Below are 20,447 nucleotides of genomic sequence, written 5' to 3'. Positions count from 1 at the left end.
TAGTACCAAATAATTTTCTTAGCTTAATAACAATAAAATTATGCGATACCGTGTAGTGATCTTTACATAGTATAAAATGAAGTCGATTCCGCTGTCTGTTCGCTTAGATCTTTTAAACTACGCAACAGATGTCAATGCACTTTATAGCAATAGATAGAGTGATTCTAGAGGAAGGTTTATATGTATACCACACACCCATGCTACAAAAAAAATATTTTTATATTTTTTTTTATTTTCAAAATATGACATTTTTATGAAACTTATAACGAATAATGTTGGGTTTGAAGAAAAAACTTTGTATTTGCTATTATTTTAAATTTCATAAAAGTAATATTTATTTGTCAATGATTATTAGCACTTAGAATGTTGCGTTTGAAGAAAAGATTTTGTTTTACGGAAAATAGTAGGTGTCAATAAATTTGTAAAAGAGTGCTATTATTTTATATTTTATAAAAATAATACGACTGCACTGATAACCCTCTGACCTGTTCAAAATGGAGTCTCCAAGTCTGCTATTCATGATATTTGTGTTATCTCTTTTTTTTTAATGTAGCGAAACATAGCAAAGAGTCTGTTCTGTTTGTTTGTGAGATCGCATTACACAAAAGTTTCGTTAAAATTCACATAGTGATGATAATATTAATATGCCGAATTTGTATATGTTGGAAGTAAACTAGAATAATTTAATATATATATTTCGTATGAAAATTCTAACGACAAATCTAAAATTTTAAGTAAGTAATACTTTATTTTAAGTAAGTAGAATCGACAAACAACAATGACGGTCACCTAGCAACTGTTTGGTGGCCATTGTATGGCAGGGAAATTAATGGGTTTGACGGTATTATACCTTAGTCCTCTTGAAAGGCAACGCTTAGAGTCGTCCGACACATAACATCGTGACGTACTGTGACGTAAACGACATTTATCACTTTCAATCATTTCCAAATTTTCGTTGTTACCATGGTTACGGGACCCATTATAACTTAGTCTATTATATCTCTTATTTTATTATCATATGCACAAGTATAATGTACAATGTACATGTATACTCTGTTATTTATTTTTTAAACACAATTTTCATTCTCATTTTTCTAGGAATTTATTTACAAAGGGGTGCATAAATTTAACTCTTCTATTCATATATCATCTTATCTCTTGTACTGACGGTCACCGGTTATTCAAAGGAATTTATTTGAAGAGTAACCGAAGTAGACTGTTAAAAAGTCTTTTTTTTTGCGTGGGTTGCGTTGAAATAGCTACCATCTATTTCAACAGCCAAGCAGATTTCTTTATAAGTTCTGTTTCGGTTGAAGGGCCAGATATGGCAGCGAAATTACAGGATAAGAGGCATGAAATCTTAGTCCTCAGGAATGCCGATACGTGAGTAGTATCGAGGGCGTCACATGATAACGTGATGTCTGTTGTGTTGTTCATGTATTTAGGTGACTGTTACCACTTACCATCGGGTGACCCGAAAAATTAATCAGAGTGAATATTAAAAATTAACTAAACAATTAGTAGGTGTACTAAGTTAAAGTGTAAGTTAAACTACATACTAATTTTGTCCTTATATTATGGTCCGCTTTTTTTGTGAATAAAAAACTGTAAAAATTTAATAACGAAATCTTAAGTAACGATGTTTTCTAATAAGTTAATTCAAATATATCTTTTGTCATCCACAGAGTCGCCCAGAGAAACCTATATCCTCACTGGCGACTGGGCCTCCTCCTCCGGCGGCGATTCTACCACGATCATCAGAAGGCCCCACGCCACCGGGGTGGAACGGTCAGCCCCGAAGACATGGCTCCAGCAGGTTCAATGTGCACAATCACAACCAGGAGCTGGTCAAATTACCGTCTATCAAAGGTAATTAAAAACAACCCTAATTATATCTTCTTTAGTCATACACTCTTGACAGAGTGGTCGTGGCCTTCATTATGATATCTCTTCGTTGTCCTCTATCGATAGAGATCCTACAATTTGTCTCTATTAAGTACGGTTTTTGTCTGTACGAGAACATTACCTTTCTTTTATCTTTTTTTTTCATTACCACAAATATACCTCTATTTTATTTATTTGTATAGATGAGTATCAATGTCTTATAGTTTTGATTAAAAGCGTCCCACTTATGTAGAAAATTTAACCACCTTTAATTTCATCGAAATTTTCTTCATCACTAGAAAATGTAACAACTTTATATTGGTTCCCCGAGTCTAGAATGGTCCAGTGACGTCATATTGATACCACTTACCATATTTAGCTGGTTCTTAAGCTTACGCTCTATATATACAGTCTTCTATGTACAGTTGCATAAATTTACGTTAACAATTAATACTAAAGGTAGTCGTGCTAATGACTAGCAATTGATTGTGGCATTGTATCATACATAATTGATGAGAGTCCGCCACAGTGTATGTAAGTCCTTGGCACTTTACAAAACAAACTTCATTTGACTTAAAAACTCGGTCGTACGATGTACTTTTTATACATAAAAATACAAGCAAAGACTTGACTTAAAAACTTGGTCATTCAGTATACATTTTATGCATAAAAATACAAGTTTCAGTCAACAGTTTCAGTTGAGAATAATTTTTAACTCTTATTAAAACTATTTTCTTGGCAACAACAATATTATCACATTATAACATTTTGCATAAAAGAAGTTAGACACTCTTTGCTACGAACAACCACTACTGGATGTAACTTTCAGCAGCAGTATGGTGAATCGATTAAACTTTGTAACTTCTTGAGAATGAGGTATACTGTAGAAAGTCGTGCAGCTGGGTACCTCAGCCTCACTTACTTCAGCCGCCAAGCATTTTGCTTTGTAAGCTATTTTAGTAGAAAGGTGCGATTACACAGTGAAACTACAGAGCAAGATACAAGACATCTTAGTCCGTGAAAAACTCAACAACAAAACTCTTGCAATACCGCTGATATTGCAGGTGCTAATGGGCGGTGTTAATCTTTACAATTAGATAGCAGTCTGCTCGGTTATACAACGTGGTAAAATAATGTTTTATAATATTTATAAATCTCGTTAAACTAATTATATTAAGCAGAAACTCCCGACTCCCTCTGATAGATCTCATCCAAACGAAAGATCGAAACGACGACAGAAATAGTATGATGATAGCTTTCGCAAAAAAAAAGTCAACTCCTGTCTGACGACTCTGACTGGAGTTGACTTTTTTTGCGAAAGCGGATCTGAGACGCTTGCGACTAATTGCGGTGAGTATAATAGCGGAGGTACACATAAAAGAAAAGAAGTTGATCTGTAGTCGCTCGATAAGTTCTTCCGCGTGTTTGGAGTGCCCTCAATAATTGTTTCCATTTTGTTCGGAGAAGCTGTAAATGCCAGTTACGGCCAATAGCTTTAATGCTATTGGACGTAACTGGCTTTTACAGCTTAGTAAAAAAAATAGCATAAGTTCTACTATAATGTTTACGAAACCCAATAAGAATCTAATCTAGTAACGAATTATTGAACTTTAACGAGTCTGTCTAAGTACTGTATTCTTGTATCGAACAACGATACTAATCAAAAATATGGCTCAGTCTACCAAATCTGGTGTTACGATCATGAGTATATATCTATTTTTGTCGTTACCAGGTACAGTCGCACGATTATAGAACGCCATCAACTCTTTAAGATGTAATAAAATAACATAAATGTGCTGTAAGTCGTTGCCTTCTTTTATAGCAGATTGCTCATTTCGCGCGTCCCTGAGTCAAGCAGAGCATAAAGTGGTATGAGTGCGGACTCGAAGCTTTTTGCTGCGCGCCGTCACTTTGTACGGGTTCCGTTTCCGGCACTCGTTAGTAGCGTAACTATAGTATTTTGCAGTATACAGTAAAGAGGATGTTATCCACTTTATATACGTATGTTTCTACATAATAGTTACAAATTATAAATATTACACACTACGAAATACTAGCTAAGAACTTCGGCTTCATACGATATGCTAATGACAAAACAGCTTAAGCTATGTTAGAAATGGAATGTCAATACTGTCTATATTTTTTTTATTTTCGGATTTATTCTCATTGACATTCAATATATGAATCATTTTCTACCATACAAATATTGTCCTTTGTTACATTGTAGATATCATAGTCAGCCGATCCCCGATTTGTTCAACTACTGATAAAATATCATAAGAATAACTTGCATCAATGCCATGAATAATAATGTAGTTCGTAGTTCGTGAATTTCCCTTGCGTTCTAAATTTAATCAAAAAAAAAAACAAGCGGAAACATCCCTTATTTTTATGTATTTTATATTTATAGGGAACTGAAATGGCTGACGGCTTACCTGATGTAAAGTGGAAATCATTCACTGTATACCTGAACATGTTAGACTTATCCATATTTTAAATAGCAGTGTCTCTAAAATCTATTGTTTTATATCCACTTCTCTCACCGTAAACGTCTAAAATCTCTTTTATATCATTTATTATTACTAATATCGTAACATATGTCGTCTCTGTTGAGAGACGACATATGTTGTATGTAGGAACAACGCTTGAGGAATATCACGGGCCAACGCCCAACTCAAATGTTGGCATTCAGAATTTATGTGTCATGACACCGTAACCAATAATTTGACTGCCACGCTTCAAATCGGAATACATCTTGCAAATCAGGATGCTGAACAGCAATTATTCGAATTTAAGTTAGTATGATATTTAAAAACAGATAACAATACAGCAGTGGATAAAGTATAATAAAAAAGACGAAATGAAGGAAAGAAAATTAAAATGTTCTCGTAATTAGTCTACAAAGACAAAATCAAGAACAAAAGCATTAACTGTTAATTCATCAGCTTCCTATTTGCATAGCCATTCATTGCAGTACCTCACCATTCAGTCTACTTTGAGTGAAAGTAACATAAACCAGATAAAACTGATCTAAACCTCGTCAAACAAACAGTGCAGATAATGTGGAAAGAATTTCAATGAACAGTCACTCTTTAATCCCAGAGTCGTAATTCTCTATTTCCAACCTTCAAGATAAAGCAAGCAAATAAGCTCCTTGTATATTTTGTGGCTATTTTTAGCGATCTTATCTGTATATTTATTTTTATACATAGCATTTTGCGGTTTCAGGTGCTTGGGTTAGTAAATAATGTAACATTTTACAAATTTTTGGTAAAATATTCCAAATTTTTGCAGAAATTTTAGATGCTTCGCCCTTTTGAGAGTGAAAAACACATGATAAGTGTTGTCATTGACTTACATTTTCTATTTTTGTTTTGTTAGCCTTTTCTATATGTGTGCTGAAGATCAAATAAGTTACCCATATGACTGTCATTTACAGCATACACGAAAGATACGCTCGCGTTGTCTAAATAAATGATGATTTCAGTGGGTCAGATACTTCTTAGTACTGCCTATAGCGACCCTTTAGAAGAAAAATATAACTCATATTACTAGTTATTAATCTTGCCATCTGTAAGTGAATGAATTTAAAAATCGATTAGAAATTATTTAAGTTTATCCATTTTTAAAGAAAGAAAATAATCTTCTTTTTGTATTAGTTTAGAAGTAATGTAATATGTCTATAAAATCGCATTGACGTTATTCAATATATACGAATGAAAAGATTCGCAAACAAACTATGTAATAATAATGTTCTTATAGTGTTTAAGAGTCAAAGTGGAATCATTTAGTCATATATAAAAAAATAACCGTTTACGCATAATTCTCATCTTTAATTGCATTAATATTCAAAAATTGTCGTATCCTCGATTCCCTTTGCTGCTTGCTGTACCTAACTATGTTTAGACTTTTTGGCATATGACATAATACGAAATGGGAAATGGCCGAACTGGCTCGTATCTCCTCTTTATTGTAGTAGTTATTATAGTTGCTAGGCTAACTTTAATCCTTGCTAACAGCCGGCCTTGGAAACCACATTTATTTATGGATTCTCATAGAATTAATCTTCTGAGCTCATACACTATGTTTGTCACCGAATTATCAACATTTTGATCTGTTATCTATCCTTAAGAAAATTACCACAATTCAGGAAAATATAACGGTGTTATTAAAACTTTGTTTGACAAAGTAATGTATAATAATAATATTTGATAAAATTTTGTACATACACGAACACTAGCTGAACCACGAACTGCGTCTCAATATTTCCCGTTTTTATGACATTTTCAGGTCTGTTTTGGTCCTATTGCTCGTAGAGTGATGCTATATATCCTTTCTCAGTAAATAGCCTATCCAACACTAAAATAATTTATTTCTGAGATTAGGAAGTTGAACAAAATGAAACTCTTCACAGCTTTATAATATTAGTATCAAAATTAAAAATGAATCTTACTTTCTAAGCGTCCGTAAAAGTTTCTAGACGTCCAGACGTTATTTGTTAGTATTTTTTTGTTCTAAAACCAATATGGCAGTCTTCTGGATTCGTACGGATGCAATGTGCTAGTGCTGTACTCCTCCGGAACGGCTTGACCGTTTTTTATAAAATTTTATATGCATATTCATTCGGTCTGAGAATCTACTACTTATTTTTCATACCTATATATTAAGTGATAAGATTTTTTTTAGCATTTATTTTTTGGTGTAATTGTGTTTTTTTTATAATGTGGCATTAAAAATACATACAACCTTAAACTTTTCACTCTTTTACCAATTATTCGACGAAACCCCTATTTTTTTAATAGCGATTTTAATTTATATGGCAAAACAACATTTGCGGGGTCAGTTAGTAACATTATATTTAATGGAATATTTTATAAATTTTAGTTGTGCTTTGTCACATGATATTATTCGATACACGATACAATCAGAATAGATTCTGGTACGAACCTTGTTTTTTTTTTATTTACATTTTAATTTACAATAATACACGTGTACTCGATCTCTGTACATTCAGTGCACACCAAATCTGATTCGTCATGCTCCACAGTTGATGATTTGCAATCTGTACTGATCTGATTTTATAGAATGTTTTAATTGTAACTGTTCCGTTGTTTGCTGAGCTGTATTTAGGTCAGTTGGTATATACTACATATTTAGAGGAACCTGTATTAATTTCAACATCCCTTCGTTTTAGATGTATTGAATTTGCTATTTATAATACCTGTTTTGTTACGAGTATGTGTTACAAAATATCTGCTTTGTGATTGCAAACTGAAATAATTTGTGTATTAAATTATAGTTTAATTAGTGCCAAATAAATATTTAAATCATTATATAAAACCTGTACAAAAAACTATGTACTAGGGGTACATAGTTTTTTGTACAGGTTTAATATAATGATTTAAATAATTATTTACCAAAATTGCGCGGACGGACTAGTATGTATATAATATAATTTTAATGTCTTCTTTTCCTTTTTTTTCTTTCTTACAAGTATATGGCTGATCTAATGACTAAATTATCCTATAACCTTTTCTAGGTTTGCTAGAAGAAATCTCTTTTTAGAGATAAGCTTGCCCTTGTACATTACTATTTACTTTATTACTGTTATTTTTTTCCTATATGTGTGTACAATAAAGAATAAAGAGTATGAAATTTCATATAGAGAAGGAGTGCAGAATTTTGTTATATTTTGAATTTTGAATTTTGTTATATAGGATATTTTGTTAAATTATGGATTAAAATACTATAAATCAATAAAGAAAACATTACACACACTTCTATATATTTGTTACACATAAATTTTTTAACTGGTTTACATATTAACTTTTGCTGGTTTTGAGATCTATTAGTATATTTTATTAGTGTCGAATTTTGACCTCTAGTTACAAATTTATAATAAATATTATAAATAACAAGACACTTACCAAATAAAATTGTGTCATCTCATACCTCGGCCAAACGCTGTCATTTGTGTATTGCGAGAATATATATGACGATTGTCATTATCTATGAGGATGTCAGTATTTTTGTTATTTTTGGTAAGAAAGACCACAGAACAGTTAATTACGTCTCAGTTCTGTGGCAAAACAAATTCCAGTTTTATTTTTATGACCGTGAGCTCGCTGTTTCATACCAGTCTAATTTCTTTTATTTTTGAACTTGTTGGAATAGAATAAACAATGTAAGTGAAACATACCACAATACATAAGTAAAACAGCACCCAAATGTGTTAAGTCGTTTCTGAGATTAGTGCGCCCAAACACACCTACAAGGAATCTATCATTTTATTGTTCCCTATTGTATTGATAAATTCCCCAATAATAGTATTTCTCATAAATCTCCATCAAACATTTTATTCAATGTATAGATTTATTTCATAAACTCTCTATTGCACCAGTAATGTACAATGAGCATAATTTCCAGTGTAAGAAGGTACAAATGCTATATCAAACAATTGAAATAATCTTCATTCATATACTTCTACATTAAAAAAATGTTTAACTTATTTTAAATATTCTTTCACCTATATCGATAGCTACTTTATCTAACAGGTTTTTTTTTCATACAGGCAGAGTAGCGGTATACAGCTAGATTAATATTATTTTCAAACTAAACAAACTAGCTTCTCCGTTCAATGCCCATTAATTACAAAGCTCTATGGTATAAGAAACTAGACTGCAAATGTCTATGGGCACAGCACAAGACAACCTGACGCGAACCAAATTAGAATTGTTAGTTTCCTTAATTGGTTCAACCGAGGATCAATACCGGAACTGCTATGGTCAATGCGGAAGTACAGTACTTGATACCAAAACATAGATCTCTTTGGAATGTTCGAAACAATAATGTAAAAGTGATATATATATTGTAACTAGGGCCCTCACTGGACACTGCAAATTATATTAACACAAGTCAAACTCAGACCTATGGTAAACAATGATTTGTAGATTTCACTAAGATGAAGAGAAAACGCCACTATACATATTGTGATTATAGCCCACTCATACATAAACGAAATATCTCCTTTGGAAAGCCCACACTATCCAGAAGAGATTAAAACCAACGTTCCTAAGAATTTCCTTCAATTCTTAACTCTGACGAGTCTTAGTAGCGAACTCTGATACATTTTTTTTTCAAACTAATTTAATACTGTTGACCGCAGCTCCCTTCACTGAACGATATTGAGCCAGTGCAGATGGTACTCCAAATTCGCGGATAAAGTTATGGACCGACGAAAGGCCAATATTATGCTTGAGCAGACGATTTTAGTTTGAGTGCACCGCTAGAAGTTCGAACCTCGTCTCAGGCCGTCATAATTTCAATCCCAATTTCAATTCGATGAGGGATCGATCAGGCGCAACAGATCTCCGTACTTCGCAGTAATACAAAGAAATATCCCAAATCCCTAAATAAAAAAAATGGTACATTATTAACACCTCCAATTAGAGCGGCGGTCATCGTACCATACTTCTAATCTCACTAATTACACTAATGTCTCGAGAGGGCATTACTAATCATGACTAGTAGGACCTCGCCGCGACCGTTGATTGTTACAAGGATTAAGACAATAATACGACCTCGATGGTCTAGTGGTTTTACTTGTGATGGTCTGATCGCAGGTTCGATTCTTCACACGATGCAGATATTTGTATTCATGAGTATGATTCGTTGTATTGAATTGGGTATATGTTGTATTATTTACAAGGATATATATATATAAATTTGTATAACTATAAACTCTCTACTACGTATTAGACAAGCTGTACTTATTTTGGGACTATATTATTATGGCGCCTATTAATATTTTTTTTTATGGATGATAATGGAATGGTGCTCCCGCCTGCGCTAATGGTTTACGCTGGCGGAGCTCCAGTGGAGGATCATAAGATGAGCATGAGGTCAGGTCAGTTAGCCCATCGTGACAAATTCATTAAGAATTTATCACGATGGTTTCCAGGGGTAACCGCGTGGAGGTTGACCTGACATGGTAAATTGCTAGCAATGAGATCATCAGTCGACATTACAAACAATCCCCTTTCCCTCCGCCTAATCAATTGTCCAGGTATATTTTTCATTGTTATATAATGTGATGGGTAGGGAAAAAATATTAATGCAAAAAAACATGACCTTCATAAGCGGCTAAAATGTATGCTTCGATGTATTTTTGACATTTAAATGATTTAGTAAAGATATCATATTATCACTGGATATTCATATCAAATTATTGCATAATTTCTTTGAATAATCTGTATTTATATAAATAATTTACTATTTATTTATTAGTATTAATAAAACTTAAAAACGGATTGACCGATTAAAATAATTCTTTTTATTTGTTCCTAATAAATAACAACAACAAAAACAAAAGTTTACTGAAATCCGAAAATTCGGCTGAAAATTAAAGCAAAGATATTTTGTTTCATTTACTACTTGATGTGGTGAATTCTCTTTAGTGGAGTTTTTTTTTTTTAATACCATTAGCCACATCGTAAATTGATGTGGATTTTACTGTTTTACATCTTGTAATGGAAGTTAAACAAATGATTGATTTTTTGGTTATGTAGGTTCACCAAATAAAATTGCATAAGAGGATAATAATATTCTCAGGACTTGTGTTATGAGTACTAGATACAAATACATAGATATTTTTTTACGTAAATACATATATAATATACATAGAAATCACCGAGACCCATACAATCAAACATACTCATGAATGCGAGGAATCGAACCCGCGACCATGGAAAGTATGGCGTTGTGCTAAACCTAGATCGCCGAAGCCGTCGAGATAGATACAGAAAATAGTATTTTGAGTTGAGAATTGATGATCCCATTATATTCTAGAATATATTTTATTATAACAAGTCTAATAGCAAAGATAGACTAGACTATCCACGTCATGCTAACGCTTTGTAAGATTGCGTATTTGATAACGTAATATTGATAAGTTAACACTTAACGCCTAAATCTAACGATATCATCGGCTAGTAACGAGGTCGTTCGTATTGATATCTGCTCATATTAAAGCGAGCTATAAATAACCCAGTACTTAAGTTTTTTTGGTTGACGCCCCCCTGCCTCATAGGATTTTTTTTCTTTTGAATGATAATGGAATGGTGCTCCGCTTGCGCTAACGGTTTACGCTGGCGGGGCAACTGGAGAATAATAAGATGAGCATGAGGTCAGGTCAGTTGGTGATATCGTGGTAAATTCACCATAAATTTAACACGATGACTTCCAGGGGGAAGCCCATGGAGGTCAATATGATATGGCAACACCTAATTAATAATCCCATTGCTAGCCATTGTTAGCAATGGGATCATTAATCCACATTACTAACAATCCCTTCTCTATATATTTTTTTTCTGAAAATGGGCATGTCAGGTGTTGCGTTCACAATAATTGACAAGTGACGTCCTCGGTGATCTGGCGGTTAAGCACATCGCTTTACTTCCACTACTTGATAGTCGCGGGTTCGATTTCTTGCACAGTATAAACATTTGTATTCACGAGTATAATTGTTTGTATCGGTCTGGGTTATTATGTATGTATTTACCAAAACAATGTATATATTTGTGTATTTATATCAGCCGTCTAGTACCCATAACAAGCTCTGCTTAGCTAGTTGACTACATGGCCCTGTGTGAATTGTCCTGAAATATAATTATTATATAACTACTCTGATTACCCCCTTCGTTATAACAGTCGAGACGGGATGTACATGTTGTTTTAATTTTTTTTTTTATTAACGTTACTGAAATCAATCTTGTCTAGACTATGCGAAAGAATAATTCGTATAATTTTCTATCGTTCATACTATCGATTTTGATAGGGGAAGTTATATATTCGTCTGGCAAAGGAATGCAACCCCTACCCCTAAGTAAGGGTTGCTCAGTCTCCCCTTAGATCCAGCCAAACAAACTATCGCTCTCTGCGTACCCCAAGTGTCTGTGTATTCAGTTCTAAGAAATGCGTCTGCTAGGTCGGGGTTGAATCAACCCCGCCTTGTCCATTATGCATGAGCCTTATATATCAGTGGTTAAGGATTATAAATGATAATAATGTTTTTGTAAATTTCTATTTTGTTGTTGAAAATTTCTAACTTAAAAATCATAGCGTCGATAATATCTGATATCTTATAATTGCGTAGCGGTTTCTTTGTTCATAGTCGCATGATCCTTGTTAATGTGTATTTACTTGTAACATTTATTTAAAAGTTTAGTTAGGTGTATTTGTAGCCAACTTGACAAAGGGCGAGGCTATCGCGATTTTCCGTGATTTGTTATCGGTGTTTCCATCACCTGAACGTGAAACAGATGTATAATTTTATACAGCAAGTCCTTTTAGTGTACAGATAGATAAGAACTCACGGGTAGCAAATGTGGTGTAGTCGTTTACTAAATATATTATAGTTGCGGTGAAATTCTAGCTCTTTGTTCCACCCACCTCACCCCTAATCACAATTTTCGTATATGTCAGTCATGTTATACGGTTACAATTAACATTTTTTGTCAGATAGAAAATTCCGCTCTAATAGTAGATACCAGATACAGATTAAGGGAAAAGTAAATTAAATTTGTAACGTCATATGTTTTATTAATTGTAAGCACAGTTTGTCATATAAATGTCGTAGTTGCCTATAATTAAGGTTGAACTTAATATCTTAATCATTACAAAGTATAAAACAAAGTCGCTGTCGCTGTCTGTCCGTCCCTATGTATGTATCCCTATCTACGCAATAGACGTTGAAGCGTTTTTTTTTTTAAAGATAGAGTTATTCTAGAGGAAGGTTTATATGTATAATACATGTATACCCGGGCGATGCCGGGGCGAGTAGCTAGTAATATTATAAACGCGAACGTTTGTAAGTATGGATGTTTGTTACTACTGCAAACTTGTAAAAACTACTGAACGGTTTTTGATGAAACTTTACAGTAATATAGCTTATGCATCAGAATAACACATAGGCTATATTTGATATTGCCTATGTGTTATTAAATTTAACGCGGGTGAAACCGCGCGCAGTGTTTTAAATATATTGTTGTAATATGTAATGTAATTGTGTTTTTGTGTAAACCTTTTTGGTGACCTAATAAAAAAAAAAAGTTTTTTTTATAAGGCTGGAATAAGCCTAATAGGCTTATTCCAGTTTCTTAAAATGCTTAGCGCTAAGGCCTTTTTTGTACTACTTCTTTATTATATAATAATTCTCTGTAGCCGGTCTGAAATAAAATACATTCTCATTTCTAAACGTTGATGGATTTTTTTTTCTAAAACAAATGTGTTCACCCTAGATGATGACTTGCGAATTATAATCACCGTTTATACGCAGGATGTAAATCAGCTGATCATTGTTTATTTGCGGTAACCGTTCCATAATATTTGCTTATCTCACAGTACGGCTTGTTTACCGTTGGTTATGGCGCGACGCGATACCGACCCCCGACCTCTCGAATTATGAAACAGTAGCAATATATGCAGGGTTGATGCGTCATTGTCGTGCCCAGATGAAATTCTACTAAAAATATGTGCTCATATTATTTTTATATCTATTGGAGGATATACATCTCGTGCGTCGTTATTTTATTACGTTTTAGTGGCGCCACCCGACTTTGTCTGTGTATACATTAATTATATAGGGTACAATTCGTATATCTTTCAAATAGTTAAAGATTTTTAGTTGTATTGGCTTTTAACTACATATACATAATACTCAATTTTTATAGTGTTATTGTAAATATATTCATTTAAATAATAAGCCTAACCTGAATACTGAAACTATAATAAAAATCTAGGAAATTTTTTTAAATGTCCTTTGTTCTACTATCACGTTACGTGGCCTTAGATTATTATCTTTTTGCTGATCTCTGACTTCTTAAAGTCTAAAATTTAATATTCTACATCCGCATTATTATATTTAGGTAAAGGTATTTTTTGTGACGCGATTGGCAGGTATTTGTACAACGTTACAGTACCTTGACATAATTTCTCCCTTAGCGTGTTCATTCGCCATAGTTAATTATTCAATCATACTATGTAAGTAAAATAACAGTTTTAACAAATTGTCTAAAAAACAAGACCCGTAGTTATAGCACGGGAGAAGACAATAAGTAGAGTTTTTGTCCGTGCGATTGGTAGTGTTATAGTATAGTTATGTAAATAACAATTGGGTGTATGACGTGATAACCCTAACGGAGGTTGTATAGAGCGGTGGGTGGTGCGCGGGGGCGAAGCGCGCGGTGGCGGCGGCGAAGCGTGCGCGCGCACTGCGACGAGTGTCGGCCGCGACCGGCGCGCGGCAGTCGGCCGCCCCCGCAGCTCGCACCGGTCCCGGCGCCGCCGGGCTCCCGCTCGGATGCCGCTGCCGGCCGCCGCCTGCGATGGTCCACGCCGGGCCGGCCGCGCGCGCGCCCTCTCGCGCGATGTTCGCCGCCGCTGAGAGCAAACCGCGTCGCGCCGTCTCGCCGCTCGGTATACCCAAATCTCCCTCGTTCCATTCGGGCCTCGATCTCGTCGCTAATCAAGCGGTCACCAAGCGCTCCGAAAGTGTGTCGGACGTAGCGCGCGCGTTTCGCTTCGCGCTGTTCGCCGGCACCGGCATGGAGGGCCAGGGTCCGCCGCAGAAGGCGCCCTCGCCGCCGGACGCGCGCAGCCCGCCGCCCCCCGCCGCGGCCGCCGCCGCCGTTTCGCCCGAGCGCCCTTTGCTGATACCCAACACAGATAAAGAGAGTTTGATGGTGCAGCTGCCTCCGCTGAAAGGTTCGTCGATGATGACACAACCCTACACAGGTTGTCCACAGTATAAAACATGTCTGTTTACAAACAGTTTCCGTAGATTGGCTTGGCACTTTTTAGATATCGGCCAAATATCCGAAGTTATTTTAAACATCGATAAATCGGTATGCGATCACTATCTACGTTAGCTCATCGCTTCGTCTAATGGTGATTTCCAGTTGTTATCGCATACATAACGTCATCGATTCTAAACGACACGCTGTAATAGCAACAGACTTGCTGATACCGCCCACACTTTGTATTTGGCAGCCTTGAGATCATCGCTGTCGTTAAAATCGAAACAATACCACTGAAATAAATTAGTTTCAATACACACTTATATGAAGAATATGTAAATGGCGAAAATGCCGCAGAAATATATCGACCCATAGGCGTCCAGTGACCGGCCCTGCTTGTGCTATGTATGTTATGGGAAATGGATCGACGTCCTCGCATCCTGCAGTATTTCCACTAGCATTATGCATGCGATGCAGAACGTCTGTTACACAATATAAAGATTGTATCGTATACACCTATGTATTTAAGGAGGTTACCGGCATTTTATCAACTACTTTTAAGATTATGTTTACAGTCAAAGTACGTGGGTGGCTATCTATTTTAGCGAACTTTGTTTAGACTGAATGTCTTGTTTTAGGCAGATTTGTTTTCTATTAGCCATGTGGCGACAGCATTCACACAACACAGTGTTTTTGCGAATATTTTTAATTCTCCATGTGTCTGTCTTTTGGGCTGAATTTTTTATTACTTAAGATCAGATTTGAATTTTCTTTATTTGTAATCTAGATTACAAGATTTGATTTCATGTTCTTACTACCCCACCAGGTTGTCATTGTCCTGAACTAGCAGATACAAATTCAAATAGTTTTTATAGTATAGTAAGACACATATAAAAGACACACGAACCAACTTTAAAGTCGGTAATAAGATTTGCTTGAATCATCCTATCATACTTAACTAAACGTATTGATTTATGGATATGGGATATATTCCATTTTAAAGGGCTGGTGACAGGGTCATTAGTAATGCTTTACTAAGTTGCAAATAAATATCCTAGCGTTTATTGTTAACGAAATATTACAAAGAAGGAATTGCCTACCTACTGTACACACACACCTACATATGTACTAGTTCTCTTCTAAGTCACAAATTAATCTAAATATATATATATATATATATATATATATGTATATATAACTCAAAGGTGACTGACGTAGTGATCTATCAACGCACAGCCCAAACCACTGGACGGATCGGACTGAAATTTAGGCATGCAGGTAGATGTTATGACCTATGCTTAATTCTACCCCCAAAGGGAGAAAATAGGGGATGAAAGTTTATATGAAATTTTGTCAATTTTAAACACATCGGGCTGAGACTTTGCATGCATAAAGCTACTATGACGTAAGCATCGCCAAAGAAAGGATTTTAATAAATTCCACCCCTAAGGGGATGTATTAACACGAGCGAAGCCGCGGGCAAAAGCAAGAATTAGATAAAATACATTTCAAGTCCCCTATTCAGACACGGAACATGCGTCCCAGAGATATCATTAGAAAATTGTAATGGATACAGCTACATTTGGATGGATACTCTACTCTCTACTATATGGCTATAGTTATTCGTATAGCGACCACAATATGAATTATACGCTATAAAATATATACCATTTATGGTTCTACCAGTGATTAAAAAGAGTTAATATTAGAAATAGGTATTTAAGTTAAGCATTCTATATAAATAACGATTCCACCCGACAATCCAATATCCATAAGTTTATTTCGTTTTATTTTTAAAAGTAATAAAGTCATTTAATTGAATACCCACACAGACGGAGTTTGTACTTTGTAATATACTTTGTCCATATTCAATGAAATATATTATATGAAATAATATTCAATTAAATTAGACATAACTGAAGAGAAACAAATAAATAAGACAGAAAAAATAACATACTTTGTCAATTAGCTTAAACGGCCCGACCGAGTTTAGTTAAAGTTGTTCCATAGATATTCAAAAGATCAGCCTAATTCCCAAATGTCACAGGATACAGCAAAATATAATAAAAAGAGAGACTAAATTATGAAGCCCTGTCTATGGGATTGAGTTCAAGAAAAACGTATTTATTTTCTTAATCTCCAGTGAGATTAAGAAAATAAATAGCTTTTTCTTTGGAAAATGAATTGTAGGTATTGGAACGTTTTTTTTTTCGGACTCCTCTAATTTGTAGGACGCCGCTGGCCTTTACAGCTTCACCGGACGATAGGGGTCGAGTGCAGATTGCACTTTAAACCCGCGGAAGGACTTATGGAGCGGCTGAAAGCCAACTCCCGCCTGACGGATACGACTTTAATCTGAGGGCACCGCTAAGGGTTCGAACCTCGGATCAGGTCGTCGTAATTTCGATTCCCTTTTAAATTGGACAGGTGATCGATTAGAAGGTTAAAGTTTGTTTTCTATTCACAGATGCGCCAGCCGCGGAAAGAGAACAGCTTTTCGTGCAAAAGTTGCGTCAGTGCTGCCTTTTGTTCGACTTTGCCGATGAGCCCCTCTCAGACCTCAAGTGGAAGGAAGTGAAACGTGCTGCACTGTTAGAGATGGTGGAGTACGTGACGTCACAGCGTGACGTCATCACAGAACCCATATACCCAGAGGCTGTGAGCATGGTGAGATGTGTTTCTATTTCTACGCCTCCGGAGAATGATTTGTACGAAATTGTGTTTGTTTATGGTAATCTTTAAAACGGCAGGACCGATTTTGACGGCACTTTCACTAGCAGATAGCTAAACTTAGGCTGCTTTTATTTTAGAAATGTATATATTTTTATAATATAAGTAAATAGTTAAATTCTTCGAGGGTGGGTAATAAATATATACAAAACTAATGCTGAGATAATTATTAGTATTATTTGTTATTATTCTTACCCAGTAATTGTACTACCACAATCTCACCCCTCATACTGTAACACAATTATATATACTATATAGAACAGTAGCTTTACGGCAGTCATTTATTGACGCAACCCACTGACATAGTTTGACATAGTTACTATGTATAATGTGCCTATACAATTTTAGTCTACCTTTTTAAACTTACATTAAAGTTGTCTAAATTCTTTCTGAAATTAAGAAAACGTTTTTATGAAAAATATATAATTATAAGTGTTAGATAAATATTGTGTGTATAGATAGATAGATAATTTTATTTGCTTAAACATTTACTTAGACGTGTTATGTACAAATGTTCGCCTTATATTCAGGAGGTATGCAAATTATAATTCTTAAAGATTTTCGAATAAATTACATCACAAATACAGAAGATTAAATGTTAAGCCAATTCTCGCAAAGTGTAACAGCATTTTTCTACGAGCCATTAGTGTAGTCGTTTTTAAATCTATTTAATGGCATCTCTCGAATTACTTTGCAACTTAGTGTAATAAGAATCCCGTACTATCGAATCAATCTACAGATATGACGGACACACCCTATGTGATTATAGACTACTGATGTATAAACGAAATATCTCCTTTGGAAAGAATACACTCTATCCTGAGGATATAAAAACCATTGCTCCTAAAACATCTTTCAATTCTTATCCCTGGCCTTGGCAGCAAAGTCTAAAAAAAGGCGAGCACAATAGATCTATGCAGGTTGCAGTGCTAAGAGATTTCTTTAGCACCGAGTCATAGAACAAACCCCTTAACAATAAAAAATTAGTGTTAGCTCATTGAAGTTTACTGTAGTGATAGCGAGAAACCGTCTCAATGATAAGCATATTGTGTCTTAAGTATATTTCACTTAAAGTTGAATAGTAAGCGCCCTGCAGTACACATTGGGCGGGGCAAGCCGGATGTCGGTGATATGAATGTGTAGAGAGAGTTTCGTTTAGTTTTAGTTGCTTTCGTGGAATCTCGTCTGCTATCGTTTTCTTAAACTACGGTTCTAAGAGAACATCATCTTACATTTATTATAAACGTGAAAGTTTGTGAGATAGATGGATATTTGTAACTCTTTCACGCAAACTACTGATCGAATTTAACGAAACTTTACAGTAATATCTCTTATACATCAGAGGAATACATAGGATATAATTTAAATAGATATTAAGTAAATTGGGCGAAATATTATGATAAATGTCAATTAAGTTGACGCTGACGAATCGACGCTCTATGTATTATATTTAGCACTTTTTACAAACATTTATTTATTTATGATTTATAGGTAACAATTGGTAGTAGATATACAGAAAATAAAGTACCCTATGACCAACCTATTAGGTATAAAATTCAGATTGATAATATAATGTACATTAAGTTAAATTATTTAATTCATCAATTAAATGGGTTCTATAGTACAACTAGGCCACGCGTTGCTGTGGCTAAGGTTCTTGAATAAAATAATATTGCGATTATAAATTGAGATGTAAGCTATCCCATCTTTCAAGTTGGATCAAATTGCCAATCGGTACAGTAGTTTAGGAAGTCCATCGCGGATAAACTACGTGACACGTTATTTTTATATATAAAGAAGATAATAATAAATGTCGATTTTACCTTCTAGTTTGTATATCTGAGTAAACAATCAATCGTGTAGTAAGAAACTTGTGTTATTGATTAGAGTTTTATTGTATTATTTCATTTATTTATTGGACAGCTTACAGCTTTTATAGACATTAATACTTATAATAGGTTACATTTATGTTGAACCATTTCTGGATTTTACATTTGTGTTGATGAATAATGTTGATTATTTAAAAGGACAACACGCAACTTTCATGCACGTTCTTCTTGTGATAAGTCTGCTTGAATGAACGATTAAGTGGTAGAATAAAAAACGTGACTAATCAAAAGTGCTTTTTTTTTAAATTTTAATATTCTATTTCTATTAGCAAAATGTTTAAAAATAATTAAAAAGAAAAGCGATAAATTCCGCGTCGGATTTGCTCACCGAGGGATCCCAACAAATAATATAGACTATCTATTAATAATTTTTATACATGATATGATTTTCGACTTTAGTGTGATTATAGCAGTTCCTCGGTTTAGAATCTAAACTAATATTGTAATCTAAGGAGATGTTTTATTTATTGCATGTTTGTTTATAAACTATGTAGATAGTAAGTACTATAAGTAACTCTGTGGTATAGTAAGCTTAGTGTTGTTTTAATGTCAGATATATATAATAATAAACAGTGCTTGTAGAGGGATTTTTAAATTTTCTCGAACGCTGTACTACATATCATAAAAATGATAGAAATTGGTCTGATATATTTCATACAAGGCTGCTTGTGTAAAGAGCATGAATCTATTTCCAACAAGTGACCTTTGTGTAAGTTGTAATGGAGAATACATTGCAATGAGAGCTCGCCGTTTCCCTAGTAACATTGTTGTGTCCGTGGTCGATCGAAGCCGCCTGTAGATGTGACGCAGTGACACGGTTATCTATGTCATAGCCGTCATGTAGCGAATTGACCTGCACGATAAACATGTTCATTTATTAATAAAAACATTGATGAAATCCACGAACGAGTTCCAAATTTGAAGTTTGTACTCGCGAGTATAATCCGGAATTGATTATTATTTTTTAATCATATAATAATAATAGCTGAGGATAATTCACACAGTGCCTTCTAATCCCAAGCTAAACAGACCTTGTATTATGGGTACTAGATGACTGATACTAATTCTTCTATATTTTTAAGAGCATACATAATATACAGAGGAATGGACATTGCTAGTAATGTGGACTAATAGCACCATTACTAGCAAT

General features: G+C 34.5%; 1 protein-coding gene across 3 annotated transcripts in view; it reads left to right on the top strand.

Annotated features, from left to right (window-relative positions):
• Positions 1–20,447, top strand: part of LOC131851769 (serine/threonine-protein phosphatase 2A 56 kDa regulatory subunit gamma isoform-like) — a 59,117-nt gene that overhangs the window by 22,661 nt on the left and 16,009 nt on the right. For all 3 annotated transcript variants that reach the window (XM_059202315.1, XM_059202317.1, XM_059202316.1), the window contains 2 exons: positions 1,686–1,869; positions 17,146–17,345. In XM_059202315.1, the coding sequence (XP_059058298.1) occupies positions 1,686–1,869; positions 17,146–17,345 (384 nt within the window). The remainder of the gene's footprint in view (positions 1–1,685; positions 1,870–17,145; positions 17,346–20,447) is intronic.

The sequence above is a fragment of the Achroia grisella genome, unplaced genomic scaffold (assembly GCF_030625045.1).
Source record: "Achroia grisella isolate CSIRO2021 unplaced genomic scaffold, CSIRO_AGI_Agris_v1 utg807, whole genome shotgun sequence".
NCBI classification, from domain to species: Eukaryota; Metazoa; Arthropoda; class Insecta; order Lepidoptera; family Pyralidae; genus Achroia; species Achroia grisella.
This window is presented reverse-complemented; position numbering and strand designations above follow the sequence as displayed.